The sequence below is a fragment of the Gasterosteus aculeatus genome, chromosome 10 (genome assembly GCF_964276395.1).
Source record: "Gasterosteus aculeatus chromosome 10, fGasAcu3.hap1.1, whole genome shotgun sequence".
In the NCBI taxonomy this organism is placed as follows: domain Eukaryota; kingdom Metazoa; phylum Chordata; class Actinopteri; order Perciformes; family Gasterosteidae; genus Gasterosteus; species Gasterosteus aculeatus.
Window position 1 is genome coordinate 11,856,216 of NC_135697.1, and position 21,235 is coordinate 11,877,450.

Genomic DNA, 21,235 nt, shown 5'->3' on the forward strand with positions numbered 1-21,235 from the left:
AGAATAAATATAACTCTTGGTAAATCTGGCGAAGGAGAACTATAATTCGGATATTTTATAGAGTAAGCTCATCCGGCAACCGCTGTGATTTACAACCTGTCACCTGAGGCTCCCAAACGTTATTGATGTCTGTGAGTCTCTGCCGTGATTTTCAGAGTAAATAACCGAGGGTTAAAATAACAAGAGACTGCAGTGAGGCCGGAGGTTTCAAAGTTCCATTGTCCATTTAAACGTTTAATAGTCTTTCAAAATGCAATAAATTACATGCACACATTTACACATTTTACACGTTTCTTCTATGACTGTCAAATACATTGCATATTCCTCTGAATTTTGAACACGAGTCCCATAGAAGGAGGAAAAAAAGAAAAAAGGAAGAAAAAAAAGATCTGCAATGAACAACAGGTTTTTTTTGTTTTTTTGTTTTTTTTTCAATATAACGTCCCCGCTCCAAGAGCCAACGAGTGCTGTATCGAGTTAGGGGTCTGCAGGTGGGCAGCCATGGCGCTTCCGGCTGAGGTGTACCATGACCCAGAGTTTTCCAAAAAGTTAGAGGCCGCCGTGTTGATGTTCTGCGGCTGTAGGCTATGCGGCCTGGAGGGGCCCTGTGTGTCCCAAACGGCCGGGGACTGTGGGGAGTTGCACACCATAGGGTCGCTGGAGCTGGGGCTGTGCTCCGGGGGAAGCTCGCCGTTTTTCATGATCTTTTTCAGTTTTGATCTCCTGTTCTGGAACCAAATTTTTACCTATAGCGGGAAAAAAAACAAAAGGGGAAAACGGCAGCATTAATATCGCATACAGCCTTTTGGAAACAATGGATTCGGAGGAGGCGCGGTGCGTAAAAGGCGCACAGGGGGGAAAAAAACACCAATACTGTCACGGTCATGATAAACATTTAACCTCAAAATGAGTCGCGGCAGAATTTGCTCTAGAATCTCACCTGTGTTTGCGTCAGTCCCAGCGAGGCGGCCAGCTCCGCTCTCTCCGGCAGCGCCAGATACTGCGTGTTCTGAAACCGCCTCTGCAGGGCGGCCAGCTGGAAGCTGGAGTAGATCGTCCGGGGCTTCCTCACTTTCTTCGGCTTGCCGTTCACCATCCTCACCTCCGGCTCGCTTATCTCTTTTTCTGTTGAAGTAACGGCAGCAAACATAAGTATGGGAGCCTATTAGAAATTGCAAATACTTTTTAATGTAATTCTATCTTTATCTGCGTATTGTTTTGTTTGGGTGGGTCATCGCCAATCTGTGAAACCCAACAGAAAATCTAATATAAATCAAAATTGGTTAAAAATGTCCTACAAATCCTATTAAATGACGCGGTTAAATAAACATTAATCAGCATCACATACATATTTCTTCATTATGCACATTTTGCACATTTTCTGGATATTTAAGTAAATCGGGGGGCAGCCTGCAACCGTCGGGAAAAATGACAAAGTTGTTTCTTAACCTACATATTGCAATTCAGGTGATCGTCTCGTGATCACCCAACAATGCTTCTCTCTTCAAATAGTAGAATAGGTGGGGAATCTGCGGCCCTTACCCTGCGGACTCGGCTGGGCTTGCACTCTGCTGTAAGTCCCCGCATACTGGTGGTAAGCGGGCGTCGCGTACGAGCTGTATTCGGTGTAGGATTTTGTCGAGTAATTTCCAGCGGATCCATTTACACCCGGGTACTGGTACTGGTAGGCGTTGAGAGGCTTCCCGTACGAGGTGGAGCTGGGCGAACAGTAGCCGTGCGTGACTCCCCCGGCGGGACTGTAGTAGCCAGAATCCGTGGCGGTGGACTCGGGTAAAGTGGGCGACTCCTGAGAAGGATGGTGCATGGTGGAGAGTTGAAATGAGCTCTGGAAGTCTGCAGATTTCACACTCGGGATCCTCCGATCGAATACTCCAGTCATACTTCGAGAGGGAACGCGTGTTTTTTTTTGTTTTATTTTGATTCGCAAAAGACTAAAGATGAAGAAGAAGAAGAAAAAAATCGAGGCGGTCTGACTCCAAAGTGGTGTGGAAACTACACTGGCATTGTTGAAAAGGCTCTCGGGCCGTCGGGCTCTGGTGAAGACTGCAGGCAGCCCCGCAGCAAAGACTTGGTTAAATCCTAAATCGCGCTCTTACGCACTGCAGGGAGGATCTGGTTCCATTGGCCAAGGCGCACACATACACAGCTACACCCAATTCACTCAGCCAGCTTTCTTATAGGGGGGAAACCACCCGGGCTATGAGGCTGCATTGTTGTGTTTTTATACGATCAATCAATGGGAGCAATTAAAGTGCTGGCCGTGTCACCAATCGACGTTTAAGGAGGATGAATTACTTAAAACTTAATTATTAAAAAAAGACCTCCTGCTGCAAGACGGACCAGTTATTACGATCGAATGTATTAGTTTTGTATACACACATTATATTAAAATCCCGCTCAATTGTATTTTATTGTGGTGGGGTTTAAACACCAAACTAAATGACAGCACACAAATCCAATATTTCAATCATCGCACATGATGAATAGCATATATAGTATGTTATTGAGCACATTGGTTAATATTTGTAATTTTAACCATCACATAAACTAAACTGGATAAGATAGTGTGTAACTAGATTTGACCAATTCCACAATATAGAAATAGACTGGGTTAAAATGTTCAATAGGACGAATATATTAATCAGCCAATCAAATGCATGTAATGTTCTATAACACCTTACATAGTTACCCACCCCCATGGCCCTTTCTCTCTCTCTCTCTCTCTCTCTCAAATCAATGGCAACTGACTTAGATTGGCGTGAACAACAACAAAAAAAAAGTAAAAATTGACCAGCTCCCCCAACGTGGTCATTGAAGATTCATATCTTCAAAGCCCGTTGCCCAGAATTCAAAATCAACGCGCCTTCACATTCAGTGGTGAACAGCGCCGAGCAGTGGCCAAACTGGAGAACTGCCATCCACGTTCAGCCGATTGTAATCATATTTCATTGTGTGTTTACCAAATTTAAGGGCACGAAGAATCTGATCTCTCCTTAAGAAGCCATCTATTTTGTTCATCAAGGGAAACACGCAATTATTAAGACAAACTAGTTTGGGAAAACCGCTTTAGGTCTTTAGAAATAAATAGATTACCATTACATTGTATCCAGTATCATTGGTTTTGTACCATGCACTGATAACATTGTACCCAGTATAATAGACATAGTGAATAGGAAACTAGATTTATTAGACAGGTGTTGTGTCAAGGACCGTTTCTCCAAACCAAACAGCCATGCTCTTCAACCACCAGCGGGGGCGCTGTCCCTTAAGACGCTATTTGAGGCAACATTTTTAATTGCACTCAATTATCCGAAATAAGCCGGATGCTTGTCACGGATAACAGTCTATTACACATGTGCATTTACCCTTTCGTCGTTCTTTCACTGGAAGATAATTTATACCTCATAACGTTCAACTCTTACCTGTGTAAGGTAGCTACGTCATTACAAAACCAAGATTTATATACCATAAATCATAAATTCCGTCTTTTATACAAGCCGACAATTAATCTCAACAACCCTAACCCTAAGTATAACGTTACCTCACCTCGTTAAAACACCACCTTCGCACCTTTCCAATGTTTGAACTAACAGATAACGTTCGATAGTATACGGGACTACGTGTTTAAAGATTGTTTAAATACTTTTCCGTTGGCTTACCTGACTTTGGTACCCCGGAAGTACTCCTCCGACTGCGGCGACGAATTTCGTCCTGTGCTGTTTTGGCTGTGGACAAGTTTTTTCTACAGTATATGTTTTTTTACTCACTCTGTATCGCGTTCACATGTTATATGTGTTGTGTTGTATAGTTTTAGTTCACGACAAATGGTCGTCTTCTCGTGAAGAAAACCCATATTGGGGTTGTTCATTATGTTTTCGAGTCTTGGGAGCGCGCGCATACCATATAACAAGATAGTTCCCCTCCAAATCAGATTAACGTATAAAACGTACTAAAACTTTATTCATATATTTATTTACAGAACATAATAGAGGAAATAATTCGTATACAAATTGAATTTTAGCAATTCAAACTACTGCATTGGAAAACAAAATACATATTTTGTGAGATACAACCACAAAGTTAAAAAAGGTTGCCCAAAGCCAGGGAGTGACCAAAGCCGGAAGTAGAAGGGAGGGAACCTCTTGGCCTGCATGGGTCGTCTCTCGGCTATCTTTTCTCTCGGCTCTCGTTGTGTGTGCTGGGGGGATGGGGCCGTGCCGAGGATGAGCGACTCCAAATATTTACCACTTGGCTAACTAAATATCTTTATTTCCATACTGAGCAGCATTCCTCGCTCTTGCACATAGACGTACTTTTCGATCACGGATGAGTTACGGTGGAGTTTGGCCAAATTGAAGTGGAGTATCCGTACGTCACGACGCGCTTAAAAAGTCGACAAAATGTATTCCTCTCCTGGAGGTAAGTGGAGCGGCTAACGTTAGCTAACTTGGCTAACATCGGCTAAGTGATGCCGCTAGCAAAAATGAACACACAATTTGTAGCATTTAGCTGCTACATGTATATTTCTGGCACACGTACTCGGCTCATTTTTAATTCTGCTAATAGTCATGGGAATCGCAACCGATTTGTTGATCAATAAGACGCAGCCCGGTCTTAAGTAGTGTTGCTACTAGGAAAGCAAGCTTAGCTAGCGTGCAACAACAAGACGCCGCTGCTAGCCAAGTTAGCTTCAACGCTAACGTTACCTCGTTTCCCGAACTTGATGTTGGTAGCAGCCCGATCTGATATCGTGGTGTGGGATCGATCGGCGGATGTTTTCCCCAATACGCTGTGCTAATGTAAACACGGCGATCGTTACGATGAGTGTCTCACAATCTGATGCATGTGTACAGAGATAAAGCATTTTTTTAGCGGCCGACCATGCTATCTAATCACCAATCTTAGCGGTCGTTAGCTTACAGTATCTAACTTTAATTTAGTTGTGTTTCAACGTTTTCGCCCACGGTTCACATTTTCCGAAGCCCTCCGATCTCGGTGTCAATGTATAACGTAATGTATACTATAACATAGAACGTTTAATAAAACCCACGAAGTTAAGCATATGAAGTTTGGTGTCAGATGACTCTTTACTCTTTTTTTTTTGGGGAGTATAAAAATATGTTAGAATATTGTAGCTGTTGCTGCGTCCTAGGTTTTTTTATTCCAAGGAAAAACATGCACAAACAATAACAACACTATATTGTATTTCTTAGATTTAGTAATTGCCTCGGTTTCCCCCCCACGCTGCCTGACGGAATTCTTGTTTTCCTTTGTACCAAATGAAGAGTTTGATCAGGCCATTTCCAGGAAAGATCTTTTCCAGGAGAAAGGGTAGCTTTAACCGAGTTGGGAGGAATCAAGTAGTCTGGCAATCTGTTTGCATGTTGATAAGAGTTTTTGAAAAAGCCACCCTTGAATGTGGACCACGGCATTCTCGTTGCGATAAGAGAGGAGAACCTTCTGAATTTAGCTTCTGCCAATCGAAATTTACCAGTGTGTATGAATGTTACTTTGCGCCTCTTCTCTTTTTCTTGCCACTTGCTTCTTAAGTTCTTAAGACTTAACTCGTAAAATGAGTAAACCTTTTATTTCTGTCATGTATTAACTGACCCAAATGTATGTTTCCCCTGTTGTATGTAGTGAGTTACAGTCGGTATCGGATCAAATGGATTTTGAGCATTCACAATGTTGTATTATGTCCTCTGCAGCCACCGAGATGCAAGAGGGACCCCGTTCCACTGGGTCAACAGGCTCTGGTAAGCTTAAGCGTGAGCTTATACTGGTCCCAGCATGTGTCCAGTTTAAGTGGCAACATCACCCTTTTATTCCTTCTTTTTATTACACCATACAAGCATCACAACACAATCTACACTGCTTTCAGCTGTGATTAAATCGTCCAACTGAATAAATAAATTGTCCAGGAAATGGGACACTTGTTGCTTGCTGCTGTAAGTGAGACTCCAAAGAAGACACCTCCCAGTCTAAAGCCACAGTGCGTTACTGGGTGTTATGGGTGTTGTTCTGTTGGACAGAGCTGACGCACAAAGATAAGGCGTCGAGGGGAATAGAGGGTCAGCCAGTCTCCCTCTAATATCTTATGTGGCAGATACAAAGCTTCTAGGTTCAGCCTGTCAGCCGATGATGACGGTCCTAATGTTCACACATGCATGCCGGTCTGCTCACAACGTCAATAGTAATTTCATTCAGCTAACAAAGCCAGGTGTTAGATGTAAAGGGAGAATTGATTCTATAATGGCGTGCAAGCTTTTCTTTAAATAAATTTTTCTATCATCGGTATTTTTGAGAACTACAACTTGGTACTAGTTGACATGGCAGAAGTGGTTTTGATACACCACACTGTCATTTTATGTATGCGTATACAGTGATCCCTCGCCACTTCGCGGTTCACTTATCGCGGATTCGCTATTTCGCGGATTTTCATATTGCATTTTTTTTTTTTTTGGTGCATTGTGCTCTGCATTCTGATTCGCTAAAAACTCACTCCCGAGCCGTTCATTACAGTTCTCCAACGTAATCGATGGTGGCATGTCGGTGTACAAGGATCTTTTTGCAAAGAAGAAAAAAGAGCGACAACAGCTGCCTATCACTATGTTCTTCTCCCGAACAAACACACCTGCACCGCGGGCTTCAGAAGAAGAGAACACTGCAGAGCGCAGTCAGGATGCAGCGGCCCAGTCTGAAGAGCAGTGAAACGGCCTACACGCGAGTCACTGTATTTGTATACATGTAATAGTTGCTAATTGTAAAAAAAAAAAAAGTTTTCTATTTCGCGGATTTCACTTATCGCGGGTCATTTTCGGAACGTAACCCCCGCGATAAACGAGGGATTACTGTATACGTCACATTGTCAAAACATACTTATTGCGCTATCACGATGCAAGATGTCCATAGAATGTGATCCTTATTTTGCAATTTGCCACTTTCCTACATTTGACCCCCCTGTTTTAGACCCGCCATCCTCCCCAGTGCCAGAATATGTGTTCAAGCCACCATCAAGGCCCGACTTTGGCACCATGGGCAGGACAATCAAGCTCCAGGCCAACTTCTTTGAAATGGAAATCCCCAAATTGGAGGTCTACCATTATGACATTGACATCAAGCCTGAGAAATGCCCCAGGAGGGTCAACCGGTACGTATCAGTATGTCGCCGCTCCCCACCCCCCCTCCGGGGCCCGTGGCGGGTCAGTTGGGGAAATGTCATTTATTTGTTTTCATTTTGTTCCCAAGGGAAATCGTGGAGCACATGGTCCAGCACTTTAAAACGCAGATCTTTGGTGATCGAAAGCCAGTGTACGACGGGAGGAAGAATCTCTACACTGCCATGCCCTTGCCTATAGGCCGAGACAAGGTATGTACACTGCATGCAAGGCAAAATGCATACATCTGTGTCCAAAGGTGTTCAGTCTCGGATAGCACAGCGCGGCCTCCGTCCTTTTTATCTTTTCTTTCACGTCTCCCACCCAGGTGGAGCTCGAGGTGACCATTCCCGGCGAAGGCAAAGACCGCAGCTTCAAAGTGTCAATCAAGTGGGTGTCCTGCGTTAGCCTGCAGGCGCTGCACGAGGCGCTGGCGGGGCGGCTGCCCAGCGTCCCATTTGAGACCGTCCAAGCCTTGGATGTGGTCATGAGACATTTGCCCTCTATGAGGTGGGTTTAAAACTAATACAATCTATGGATGAATGAATGAATGATTGCCCTGCCCATTGTTGTCAAACGACCTCAGTGGATTATTCTTTCAATGCTTTTCACGTGCTGTGAGTCGCACACCGGCAGTGACTCAGCAGGTGTGTGTGTGACTCACGGCACGTTAAAAAGCTTTGCGATTCCAATGAGTGAGATCCAGTGGCGAAATGGAAATTGACCGAAACCAACTTAATTTACCACCCGGGTGAAACCAATCCAACCCAGCTGGACTGCAGCGAGCGTGATGGAAAAGTGTGGCGCTACCCGATTTTCATCCATCTAAGTCGCTGCGATCGGCGTACATTTGTTCCGGCGTGCAGAGACAATCGACCCGTAGAGACGTGCTGTTTTTCTTGTGTGTTTTTTTTGTAATAGTTTGTTGACTAACTTCTGTCTCCAGCACACGGTTTCACCACTGACCCCTCTGCTACAGGTACACGCCGGTGGGCCGCTCTTTCTTCACGCCCTCGGAGGGCTGTTCGAACCCCCTCGGTGGCGGCAGAGAGGTGTGGTTTGGCTTCCACCAATCGGTCAGACCGTCCCTTTGGAAAATGATGCTCAACATCGATGGTAACGCTGGCGGCTGATGGTACACAGTTGTGTCTCGTCGAGTTCTTCCCCGCGTGAGCCTCACTCCCACGTGCCATGTTTCCTTTTGCAGTTTCTGCCACCGCGTTCTACAAAGCTCAGCCTGTCATTGAGTTCATGTGTGAGGTCTTGGATTTCAAAAGCATTGAAGAACAACAGAAGCCCTTAACTGACTCGCAACGAGTGAAGTTTACAAAGGAAATCAAAGGTAAGAACAGTTCAGGAGCTCTCAGTAGTAGCGACGGAAGTCTTTGCTTGTCAATTTCATTTCAAAGTCTTTTTCTTTTTAAAAATTCGTTTTAATTCTGACATCTGTTCACAATTAGATTTTTATACGACCCTTCCGTTTTCTTTAGTCACGTGCCATTCAAAACTGGCATATATAATCTAATAATAAATATAAAAATAATATAAATATATTTGTAATCATTATTCTGTTTTCCCTCATTGGGATTCCATCTTCCAGGCCTGAAGGTGGAGATCACTCACTGTGGGCAGATGAAGAGGAAGTACAGAGTGTGCAATGTGACCAGAAGACCCGCCAGCCACCAGACGTAAGAAACCTCTTGTAGCGCCTCTTTTTTTCACTTCATCATCATTGATCGGACTCATGCTGATGTACTTAAGCTGCAGTCAATGCAAAATGTGCACGGAACATAGAAGAATGCATAATTATGTAATACACCGCAAATGCGAACAATATAGACAGACTTGCATTCATGCATTTCTTTATTCAAATAAAGTGTTATCTGATGGGGGGGGGGGGGGGGGGGAAATTATTCTTTTTTTTTTTTTCTCCTAATTTTTCCCGTTTATGTGCTTCCCCTCAGGTTCCCCCTGCAGCAGGAGAACGGCCAAACTATCGAATGCACAGTAGCACAGTACTTCAAAGACAAGTACAAGCTCATCCTGAGGTATCCCCACCTCCCGTGTCTACAGGTGGGGCAGGAGCAGAAGCACACCTACCTACCTCTGGAGGTAAGCGCCGCTTATCTGCTCTGCGACGCGTCCCCCAATGCATCATGGATCTGCCCTCTGAACCCGCTTTGTTTCCCCGCGTGTCCTCCCCAGGTGTGTAACATAGTGGCGGGACAGCGCTGCATCAAAAAGCTGACCGACAATCAGACCTCCACTATGATCCGGGCCACCGCCAGATCGGCACCTGACCGCCAGGACGAGATTAGCAAACTGGTGAGTTAACGTAACCTTACCTAACAATAAGATAAGATTTGTACTGTTTTAAGAAACCACGAGTGATCATGTAGAACCCATTTCTTACAATTTATTTAATCTGATTCAAGTTAAACTATTCGGCGTCCCAGAGTAGCACAACCTGTAAAGAAAACCGAGCAATGAAGCAATATAGGAGATTGTAAGGGGGCCTTACACAGTATTATGTAAGGCCCCCTTTAGCATCAACGGGGGCTTGCTGTCTCTCTGTGATGTCCTCTTTCCATTTAATTTAATTCCACTCCTGTGCCGTTTTTTCTTTTCTCCACCAGATGAGAAGTGCCAACTTCAACACTGACCCTTACGTGCGTGAGTTTGGCGTGATGGTGCGAGACGAGATGACAGAAGTGAACGGCCGTGTCTTACAAGCACCTTCCATCCTGTATGGAGGCAGGGTACGTTGTTGATGGCGGCTCGTACCTTTTTTCTTTCTTTTTCACTTTACTGCAAATATCTTCAGCACGTGTTGGTGTTACGTTTTGTTGGGATAACTTCATCTTGTGTAGAGTGACGGGCTCTAATGAGCCTGCTTGCCTTCTGCGATTTGCAGAACAAAGCAATAGCCACACCGATCCAGGGCGTGTGGGACATGAGGAACAAGCAGTTCCACACCGGCATCGAGATCAAAGTTTGGGCCATCGCCTGCTTTGCTCCACAGAGGCAGTGTACGGAGCTCCTGCTCAAGTGAGTGAGGTTTCATCGTGTGCATGTGCTGTGTGTTGGGATGTCGGCAGGCAGCCCGTGTTTTAAGGCCGGTGGTCTGTTTCATCTTTAAATTTATTTTTGTAGAAGTGCAAAAACACAATGTCAAATGTTGCAATCACGGTTGTAGCAACGGCTTAATGCTTTCTCATTTGATTCGGGCCTCTATTGGGTCAGTTTTTTGGTGAGCGTGTATGTTGATCATCAGCTTATTCAGAGAAAACGTAATGTTCTCAATTTCCAGTGTTGCTAAGTTAATTAAGGTTGTTGTTGTTGTTGTTGCATTCATTTATTTATTTTTAGTTGTCAGCTTTCAAAGAATTTATATCCTTTTGCAATCCCATCCTCTAAGCTTCACTGGACTATAAATAAACGCCCTCCCCCACCCTGTTTCAGGGCGTTCACAGATCAGCTGAGGAAGATCTCCAGGGATGCAGGGATGCCCATCCAGGGTCAGCCGTGCTTTTGTAAGTACGCCCAGGGAGCGGACAGCGTGGAGCCCATGTTCAGGCACCTCAAGTACACCTACCAGGGCCTCCAGCTGGTGGTGGTCATCCTGCCGGGGAAGACGCCCGTCTACGGTGAGCGATCCTCTCGTGCATATCTGTTGTGTCGTTTGGCATGATTTTATATTCCTGCTTTGGAGATTAGACACTTCCAGGACGTTGGTATTTACAGCCTAGGCTATCGATCGGTCGGTATGCCGGCCCGCGCCCCATGTGATCCAGCACCCTAACGCCAGCGTTGGGCCGGATCGTGTTTAATCGCTGGATGTTTGGCGTTGCAGCTGAGGTGAAGCGCGTTGGCGACACGGTGCTCGGCATGGCCACGCAGTGCGTGCAGGTGAAGAACGTTCAGAAGACGACGCCTCAGACCCTCTCCAACCTCTGTCTGAAGATCAACGTCAAGCTGGGCGGGGTCAACAACATCCTCCTCCCGCAGGGCAGGTGGGTGAAGATCCCGATAACTGAACCCGTGCGGACGTCTTTGGAGCTCGCCCCTCATGTGTCTGCGTTGTGGTTTCCAGGCCGTTGGTCTTCCAGCAGCCCGTGATCTTCCTCGGTGCCGACGTGACTCACCCTCCCGCGGGAGATGGGAAGAAGCCGTCCATTGCTGCGGTATGTAAAGCCTCCTCGTCACAAGGCGGAACGTGTGCACATAGAAGTTCATCGTTGAAAACAGCGTTTCAGCTTCTTTTTTTGTCTCATGCAACGCTAAATTGTATCTCCACGTTTTAGGTTGTCGGCAGTATGGACGCCCATCCCAGCAGGTACTGTGCCACGGTGCGGGTGCAGCAGCATCGGCAGGACATCATCCAAGACCTGGCCACCATGGTGAGGGAGCTGCTCATCCAATTCTACAAGTCCACCCGCTTCAAGCCCACCAGGATCATCTACTACCGCGACGGCATCTCCGAGGGCCAGTTCAACCAGGTGATACACATATCAGGGATGAATCCGAGTGACCTATTAAATATCGCAGCAATATAGACGTGTGTGTGTGTGTGTGTGTGTGTGTGTGTGTGTGTGTGTGTGTGTGTGTGTGTGTGTGTGTGTGTGTGTGTGTGTGTGTGTGTGTGTGTGTGTGTGTGTGTGTGTGTGTGTGTGTGTGTGTGTGTGTGTGTGTGTGTGTGTGTGTGTGTGTGTGTGCGTGTGCTGGGCAGTAGTGGCCATGTGAGTAAATCCTGTGTCTGTGTAAATGTTGTGCGTGTTGCTCGGGTGGATTTGATCATCTATCTTATTGACTCTTGAGATGCAGGTCCTTCAGCACGAGCTGCTGGCGATCCGCGAGGCCTGCATCAAGCTGGAGAAGGACTACCAGCCCGGCATCACCTTTGTGGTCGTGCAGAAGAGACACCACACAAGACTTTTCTGTATGGACAGAAACGAGAGGGTCAGTATGGAGTCACCGTGGGAAGTTTTGCAGACAGTGTTTGTGTTCTTTAATATTTTATTTTTTAACTTTGCTCCAATTTCACGTTTTTCTTTATCCTAAAGAAAAAACATCCCGTAAGGAAACCATCGTAACCTACTAATGCATGATTGCAGGTTGGCAAGAGCGGCAACATTCCTGCAGGCACCACAGTGGACACCAAAATCACTCACCCATCAGAATTTGACTTCTACCTTTGCAGTCACGCTGGCATTCAGGTGAGCGCTTTAAGAGAAAGGGGTCCGATTCAATGGCTTTTGCTTTGTGCATGAAGACCACCTAAGCAACACCACGTTCACTCCTTGCAGGGTACCAGCAGGCCGTCTCACTACCATGTGCTCTGGGACGACAACCACTTCTCCTCGGACGAGCTGCAGGTCCTCACCTACCAGCTATGCCACACCTATGTGCGCTGCACCCGCTCAGTTTCCATCCCAGCACCAGCTTACTACGCCCATTTGGTGGCCTTCCGGGCTCGCTATCACTTGGTGGACAAGGAGCACGACAGGTAGGCGCCGTGTTCGGCTCAATCCAGGGTTGCCGGAAAGGTTCAGGCGACCCCCCCCCCCTTTTTTTTTTTACAGTTCTATAATTGTACCGCTTTGCTTCTTTCAGTGCTGAGGGCAGTCACACGTCGGGCCAGAGCAACGGGCGCGACCAGCAGGCCTTGGCCAAGGCCGTGCAGATCCACCAGGACACCCTGCGCACCATGTACTTTGCCTGAGAGCACACGACTCCAGGTTGGCGTGGGCGAGACCCCACTGACGGAACACACTACCCCTCGCCGGTCTCCAGTGGGCTGTAGATAGTCCCGGTGGTTTACACGCAGCGATCTCCCTCCGAAACGGGCCTGCCGGTTACCCATAGGTCTACAATTGTACTGCAGCCCCCCCCCGCCCCGAACCTAACCAACAAAGCCAGCTATTAGACTGTAGGATGCAAAAGAATCCCTGTTTATTGGGGTTTGTGCTGGAAGAGTTTTTTTTTTTTTTTTACATGTGCATTATTGTGCGTTTGCATTTGTCATAGGGAAAATATGTTGCAAAGAACGAAAGGAGACGTTTGGAAGAAATATCTAAACTAATGCGTCGTATACATATGAGGGGGTTTACAATTAAGAAAGAAACCAATTACCCTCCTTCTCCTCTTTGCATCTGTTTTACAGCGCTGGGTGCTTCAGGGGAGAAGGATCAAATTCGTCAAAAGAAAAGGGGGCTGTTCACTGTTCATATGCCTAAAGATCTGCCCCTCCAACAAACATTATTTATCAGCCAATCAGTGCACTGACCAGAATGGGTACTTCAATCAGGACAAGAGTACTTAGTTTATTGAGAGGGTTGTGTGTGTGTTTTTTTTTTTTTTTTTTTTTGTGTTTTACGTGGGGCACTATGATGAAATGTGCCATTTGAGACCACCTTTCTGTTGTCGTTTCTGTGTAAAACTATGAAAAATTAGACCCATATTTGCTGGGTTGTCCACATTCGTCACTGACGACCATTATGCCAAATCTGGTGACAATTGCTAAAGGATTCGTTGCGTCAGATTTGTCATCAACCCTTGAACCGACACTTAGTCCATTCTAGCTGAGGGCTGTTGGGGGTCAGACGGGCGTCTGGAGGACAGCGATTGTTGGTCTGGACTGAAATAGTTCCTCCAGTGACCCAGTTCCCATGCCAAGACGTAGTGTATTGGGACCGGTTCCCAACCAGGAGAACCTCTTCATGTAGTCTGAGCCGTGTTGACGAGACCCATGATTTAGAAATCAACATGGAGGGCCACCTTTTTTTTTTACCTCCCGTTTTAAAGTCTAATTAATTTCAATCGGTTTTGTAATGGATTTGCATGTAGCGGACTCAGTTTTAGACATTTGAGATCGTAGTTAATTTCTTCCTTTTTACACATTAACCCTACTTGTATGTTTGCTTTAATGTATATAGCAGCAGGGCGGTGTTTCCTGCGCTGCGTTTGTCTGGGCGGGATGTTTGTGTGCCGTCTCAATATCAAGGCGTTCGGTACAGTGGAGCAAAAGCTGCACCGCTTCAGAGTTAAACCGATTGAAATCCCCTTAAAAACAACAACAACCACAACTAGGGTTTGCTCCGTGAATCGGGAGCAGTCGTCGCACAAAAGCTTGGGTTTTATGCAAATGACTTTTTGTGAGTCTTTATATTCTATAGTAATGTTGGTAATGAGGTATATTTTGAATACGCTTTCAGTGGAGGCTGCTGACGATATTATTATTATGAATTCTTTTTAATGGCCCATATGTAGTCTAAATTAACACTGTCTATTTGTATACAGATTTTAAATGCAAATATTATCTTGCCTTCTAAGACTGTTACGGTCTTACTAATAATTCTAGACATTTCCTAACATCCCACCTGCGTTTTACTAAGTTGAGCTAGCGAATGTTTGTATAGTCTTGATTGGAGGCGAGTAGTCCATATTTTCTAACTATGCATCCTTTTTAACCAAGAGATTTAGCAGTGGCATATCTCCCATGAATTAAGGTCATTTATAGAGATAGATAATCAGGTTTCTTTTTTTTTTTTTTTTTTTGGGAAGCATGTTGCATTTAGTAGCGTTTCTTAGTGCTTATCAGCATCTTCATGCCTCTCTAACAGGATGAAGTATTTATGGTCATTTGTAACATCGTAGGTTTTGTAGCCTGAATATTTGGTATATCCTTTGTAACACACAGTCTTTCTTAGCCAAACAAGATTACAAAACTTTTACACGATTAATATTCAAGAGAACTTGGAAGCACAAAGAGGCCATCTTGATTCTAGGTGCTAGAGGTTTTCACTGTAAGTCACCTTAAATCCTCACTGGACTGATCATCGAGGCTTTTTAACGTGTACGCTTAAAAAAAGATGCTTTTGTCATTTTGAGGATCTTTTTCTCTCTCTCTCCCCCTTTTTGACGACCTCTCTGTTGCTCTTTTTACTCATTACCTGTAAAGCAACTAGAAATCCGACTGACTGTGTTTTGTGGGGCATTCAGAAAAAAAAGAAAAAGAAATCATGTACTTGATATTTACTGTTATGATGTCAATATTGTTCTAATCGGTGCTGGTCTCGCAACGTGTAAATTTGGATGCACTTTCGATAGCCGAGCGTTGGAGCGACTCCTCGTAGGCGCGCGCGTTCCTCATCTGGCGCCGCGACACCGGCGTAATTGTATGGAAATGGCCGTGTGTTCTACCTCTTGTTACCTGTTCAAGTGTTATGGTAACATCACACCGCTGGCCATTTCTGTATAATTACCCCTGCTATCTATCTAATTGGCATTGTGTGAGTGTCGCATTGACATTGGAGGTGTTGGAACGTTGGCCGCGGCACGACGGCAAACGCGCTTTTACGCGGTTGATGTAGTATTGTGATATTTCATTTGGTGTTTTTACTCAAACTGACAAAAGAGGACGTTTTTTGTTTTTCTTTCTTTTTAGGGTTTTTGAGCGTTGAGCTGTATGACCAAATTCCTGCAGTGTGTTTGTACTCGCACGCCTCTTTCCCTGCGTTCTTTCCTTTTATGCTATGCACCCCATGGAATCAGACTTTTCCACCCGAGCAGTAAGACCACCGATGCAAAGCCCACGTCAGCTGTGATCGTTGCATATATCCTTGAGTTGGAGAACACAGTTAAAGTACCCAAGTGGGGCCGAGCCGGAGAGAAAGAGCCTCTTCAGCCGGAAAAAAGGGTTTGCGCATGTAGAAAAGAGAAGAAAGAAGGTTTTACGGTGTGTGTGTGTGTGTGTGTGTGTGAGAGATTTGAGCCTTCAACCACTTACAGAATCACCGCAGAGCTAATTCGTGCTATCGGGCCATCGCGCACAATCTGACTTTTGTTTTTCAAATTTTTTTTGTGCACGTGTGTCCGTCGATGGTAACAGATGCAGCCTGATGGAGGCGGAGCCCCGTTGTCGGGCGTGTGTGTGCGCGTTTGGAAACGTGAACGTCGTATTGCGTGGAGGGCGGGAAAGTGGGCGGGTGCTGAAATCCAGAACGTTTCCGCAGGCGGTCTTTGTAAATTGTTCTTCTCCCGTTTGTGTTTTAACACAACCTTTTTTTATACCAGCACCTTGAAAATATCAGATCCCAGCGCCATTGCTTTCCCCTGGAGATGGAAGTCAAAAACGTTTGACGATTTGTTGTTTTTGCACTAAACAAGGAGAGACTGTTGTAGCTGCTGCAGCATTGAGAGAGTTTATCCGATGGTCCACTGGCAGCTTCTTTTCCCCACTTCTGTTGTTTAGAAAAGAGCCGACATTTGTGGCTCCTCAAAAAGTACAGTCCTCCCTTACAGTTCACGTAGCTTTTCCTTTTCTTACATAAATCTGCTTGGTCATACTGAGCTACATGGAGACTGTGTGGAGCCAATAGGTGGATGCTCCACGCGGGATGAAGGTGGCGCTTCTCTCCTAGTGGCAAAACCCCGACGGCATCACTCCACCTCGGTTTGGCCATTTTTCCGTAGCGTTGAATGTCCAACATTAGGAAAGGGCGTCTTGTAGACATGGCTGGTTTGTAAGCTAAACTGCATATCATCATTAGCTGATTTAGGTTTTACATTTATTTTATTGATTCCATTTGTTTTCCTCTACTTTAGCAAATATCTATAAGTGTTTGGTTGAAAGAGGCTGGGATTCAATTACTCAAAGTCCAACAATCAGCAGTTTACGTTCCTTTTTTTTTTCTCTCTACCTTTTGAATGCTATTGGAATGAAATACAGCCTGACTTCCAATGAAGCAACGACCGATACATCCGTTTTTTAGTAAAGTTTCTCCTTTCTGCCTCTCATCCGTCTCTTGTAGAGAACCTATTGCTGACATGAATAAACCTCTTGTAGAGTAGAACCTATTTTCCTATCTCCAAATAATAACAATGAATGTACTTAGAGCTTGCTTGGTCTGTAGTACCCAGTACATTTATACTATATATGTTTGCTTCTGTGTACAGCCTTTTACTTTTTGTTATTCCTCTTATTTATAGGCTTTTAATAATTGCAGAAAGTATGTTTCTTTTTTTTTTTTTTTCTTATATTTCATTGATTCCTCCCAGCTGGTATCGTCTTGATTAACAGGAGGTATGCAGATCTCCGGCGGAGATGTTCCTCCTCTGGGGGTCTGCTGCTGTAGTCTCAGGAGGCAAACGTTGTACACTGTTGCAAAGCGTGGTCATCTTTTCTGTTTCTGCCGTCATGCTGGTCTGGGTAGCTGTAACATATAAGAGCTGTGTGTGTGTGTGTATATGTATATATGTGTGTGTGGGTATGTGTGTGTGTATATATATATATATATACATATATGATGGTTGCTATGGTGTTTGCTGTTAGATTTTTGGCGTCTGCCCTCTGCTCTGATATTCCTGTCCTGTAAAATCTTCCCAAAGTTCAGCTCACTAACTTTTTAGCGCTGGGACACTTGAAAGCTAAAGGTTTTTTGTTTGAGTTTTGCTTCTGTTCCTTACTTATTTAAAAAATAATAATTTGGAGATTGTATTCCTATACATGTTTTTGTTTTTTTCCCCCGGGTCTTGAAAAGCACAGTTTGTTAATTGCATGGCAGTCGTCTGGCTTCCGCGAGTATACGTTTCCTCTTCCTGGATCACTTTGTCCTTGATAGCCTCTTATCATGCCAATTTCCTCCTGATTACCTGATTTTTAACGTGTTTTTAAGCTACAAGTCAAACGTATTGAGCACAAATTCAAATGGGGTACTGGCAGAGCCGGTAAAGAACCATTATTCCCATTATTCCCTAACGTCCACCGGATGCAGCCGAGTCACCTTTTGGCTTCTCACTACTTAGGTCTCAGTTTTGGTCTCCAGGCGTTTTTTAAAGAAGTGCCTTGAAGAACATTTCTATTGTACTTATTGAGCCGGTGTTTTCTCTGGTGACCACCAGCAGGTCACGGTTTCCCTTCTGGAAATATCCCTCCGCCTCAATGTACTCAATGGATTGGAACAAAACTTTGCATAAATTACATACTCATTTATTCCCAACGACAGACCCATTATTATTTTGGCGAAAGATCGACTTAACTTTTTGAATTTGTCCAAACGAGGAATGAATCTCCTGTGAGCCTCGGATGTACTTTATAGTTGGTGCTAAAGAGCAGCTGTAAGCGCTCTACACGCTAGCGAATGTTAGCATGCTAACATAATAAACTGAGACGGTGACATTGGTAAACCTTTGTACCTTCTTGTAGTGTGGAGCATATTAGCATTTAGCTAAATACTTCTGTGCTTCACCCTCGTTCGGCCTTCATTGGCCCATCGAGTAGATCGGCGCGCTTCAGCTGTGTCCGGCGGACATTTTGGAGCCACGGAGCTTTAGCCTAGCGTCACCTTTCCAAACCAACGCCACCCGACAGATCTACGTGTATCCGACCGTTCAACACTCATTGGTATTTTTGTATTTTTTTTCAAAGCATTTCTTATCTTCAGAATGACTTTGCTTTTTATTTACCAACTTTGAAAGAAAAAATAAAAAGGAGAAACTACCTCAGAGCCGTGTCAGGTGCTAGCTAATATTAGCCCTCGTGGATGATAATGGTATCAAAACTCAAATTGTTGTGACCAAACAAATACAAGCCAATATTGTATCAGAGCACTGTTCTTTTCTTTGACCTTTTTATTAAAATGGAGAACCGAGTGATGGCGTCTGACTGGTTGGTTGCATTCTGGGGGACCAAATATCTGTAATTGGAGTCTCATCGTTTCATGCGAGTCCTTCAACAAAAAAGAAAGCAGCGGAATCCACCGAGGGCGGTTTGTCGACTAACGTGGCGTCACGGAGCGTCTGCCGTTCACTCCGTCAGCGTGTTCGTATTCCAGCAGGAAGTAGTCGGGGGGCCTGTTGGTGGTTAGTGTGTCTTTGCGACGGGGGCCAACGCTCCATAAACATGTTTCCACTTTTAGCCATTCAAACGATACTTTGCGGTGCACTCCACGTGATCCAAATGCCAACAGCCCCCACCCGCCCCCCACGCGGTGTCGACCCAGTGCTACGACAAGATGATCCTCTCCGCCGCTCCTACGACCAGCCAGACAACAAAAGTTTTTGCATGAAACAATTAACAAAGGGAAATATAAATATTTGAACCTGCTTTCGCCAGGTAACCGAACAGTGCAAACTTCCAACGAAAGGTACACGTGAGGCTCTGTGGCGAATCACTACAGAGAACTGAAGACACGCAGGGTGTTTGTAGTCCTTTTATGTGTGCCTTTTTTTTTCTTTTCTTTTTTCGTCGGATTGCTCTCCACTCCGTCTGCCCTCAAATTGGGTCTGCGAGTCTTTTGACGAAAATCTGCTGCGCCACATACGAGAATAATTTCCATCTTTTTGATTTTCCGTGCAACCTTGCGTGTAGATGCTGCATAGAACGATCAGTATTTGTGTTTTGCACTTTCAAAAGCAGTCTCAAAAAGTAAAAAGAAATAACTGACGAGGTATTTTATGGTATCAATAGGAATTATAAGGAATAATATGACTTTGAAGAGCTTTTCTAAAAAGGTTGGTATATCTATATATATTCATGAAGTACCTCACAAGCCTGATATATGCTGCATTTACTTTTTTTTTCTGTAATGTACTTCATATTGTCCAATACATTTTTTTCCATTTCCCCCATTTGGGAGGTTTGAATGTCACTACTGGCTGTGCACGCGCCTCAACCAGTGAATCGTAACAGGAGGGCGTTAACACTTCGCGGCCAAATGATGATGTCATTTATGCAATTTCTACGCAAATCAGATCATCACATGTAGCTGCATCATATTTCTGTCCTTTTGTCTTTTTATATATATATATAGATATATATATATAATCGGTGTAGCCAAAAAAATGATCGGGTTTAGTTGACGACGAGTTGACGCTCACAAAGCGTCCAGCGAGGCTCTGTGGTAAAACACGACTGTTGACTCAGGTATTGTCTTTAAAGGGCTGTATCTGCTTACTGTGTCCCTGCCCCTTATCGCCCCCCTGTCCCGCCACCTGCACCGGTGTCTTAAAACAGCCTTCGATCTATACGCAAGGTTCCTATTTGGCCTTAAAGTTGAGCAAATGACGCGCTTCAATTTCACCGACTTGGAAGAGAGCTGGATTCCCATCCAGACACCACGTTCTCCTGTTCTTCGCGTCTCGTTATCTACCTCCTCTGAATGTAGCGGCTTTTCTGGAATTGTAGTCTACTCATTCAAGGAAAAGAGACAATCTTCTTTTAGTTTTTTTTAGTTTTTTTTTCCCTCTTGGGCCATTTTCATTTTCTGCATTGTGTTTTTTCCCCTTTTGAAGCAAAGTGACCAAAGTCTCTTGGCAAAGGCAGCCCTGCACAGCCGTGTGAATTCAAACCTCCCTCCAAGTGTCATTTTGAGCTCAGAGTTGTATTTTTTTTCTCTCTCTCACTTTTCCGTTTATTTAAACCAAGACATGCCAAAACTGAATTTGCTGTCATTCCTGTTCTGATGAGGGTCTTTTATGTTGCCGATTTTTAAATTGTTCACATCCACTGCTAAGCTCCTCGTGTTTTGTTGTTGTAAAGGTGTCAGCTTTGATTTCTATTCTACATTTCCTTATTTTTGTTAACAATAATGCTTACACAACACAAGATATGCTGTAAACCCCGTTAGGACATAATGTGAATACGTATCACTTAATATAGTTCACTTTTTGGCTTGACTGTAAGTTGCGTTAATTAATAAAATGTTTCAAGTTTTCCTGTGACTTTTCTGGGGGGGTTTTCACAGCAGACATTTGGACTTGTCAAAGTAAGAGCAGGCGCATGTGTTACTTACATTCAGTCTTAACAGTGTGACGTGAGCCAGCATGCACAATACTACACATGACAGGTAAATGGGATTCAACCATTACTCGTTTTGTGCTTCTACCACCGTAACGTGTAGAGGGCAATAAATGGCAGAAACCTTTAATGGCTTTAGAAAACTGTTTAATTCAAGCGTAAATCAGTTAGAACATTTTTACCTATTGTCACCATATGCTATTAATGCGGTTGGAAACACCTAGAAAGAGCGTTATTAGTGACACCTTTGGTTTTTCTG

The 21,235-nt window shown here is 44.5% G+C and overlaps 2 protein-coding genes across 5 annotated transcripts; one reads left to right on the plus strand and one right to left on the minus strand.

Moving 5' to 3' along the window:
* Nucleotides 1-205: 205 nt before the first annotated feature.
* Nucleotides 206-4,160, minus strand: dlx5a (distal-less homeobox 5a). The gene is made up of 3 exons (XM_040188110.2): nt 1,543-4,160; nt 941-1,125; nt 206-746 (listed from the first exon to the last, which is right to left on the minus strand). The coding sequence occupies exons 1-3, from the start codon at nt 1,898-1,900 to the stop codon at nt 432-434; spliced, it is 858 nt and encodes a 285-aa protein (XP_040044044.2). The 5' UTR covers nt 1,901-4,160; the 3' UTR covers nt 206-431.
* Nucleotides 4,161-4,190: 30 nt separating this feature from the next.
* Nucleotides 4,191-20,891, plus strand: ago2 (argonaute RISC catalytic component 2). 4 transcript variants are annotated; one of them, XM_040188094.2, is made up of 20 exons: nt 4,191-4,440; nt 5,730-5,777; nt 6,991-7,171; nt 7,270-7,390; nt 7,507-7,688; nt 8,158-8,294; nt 8,386-8,520; nt 8,779-8,866; nt 9,143-9,290; nt 9,384-9,503; nt 9,815-9,937; nt 10,093-10,226; nt 10,641-10,825; nt 11,032-11,191; nt 11,272-11,362; nt 11,483-11,677; nt 12,003-12,137; nt 12,293-12,394; nt 12,485-12,684; nt 12,792-20,891. In XM_040188094.2, the coding sequence occupies exons 1-20, from the start codon at nt 4,422-4,424 to the stop codon at nt 12,898-12,900; spliced, it is 2,613 nt and encodes an 870-aa protein (XP_040044028.1). In that variant the 5' UTR covers nt 4,191-4,421; the 3' UTR covers nt 12,901-20,891. The 4 variants fall into 4 exon arrangements, with proteins under 4 accessions (XP_040044028.1, XP_040044027.1, XP_077937880.1 ...); XM_040188093.2 differs by having other exon boundaries at nt 11,997-12,137; nt 12,792-18,829; XM_078081754.1 differs by having other exon boundaries at nt 4,300-4,440; nt 5,730-5,775; nt 6,974-7,171; nt 11,997-12,137; nt 12,792-18,829.
* The last annotated feature ends 344 nt before the right edge of the window (nt 20,892-21,235 follow it).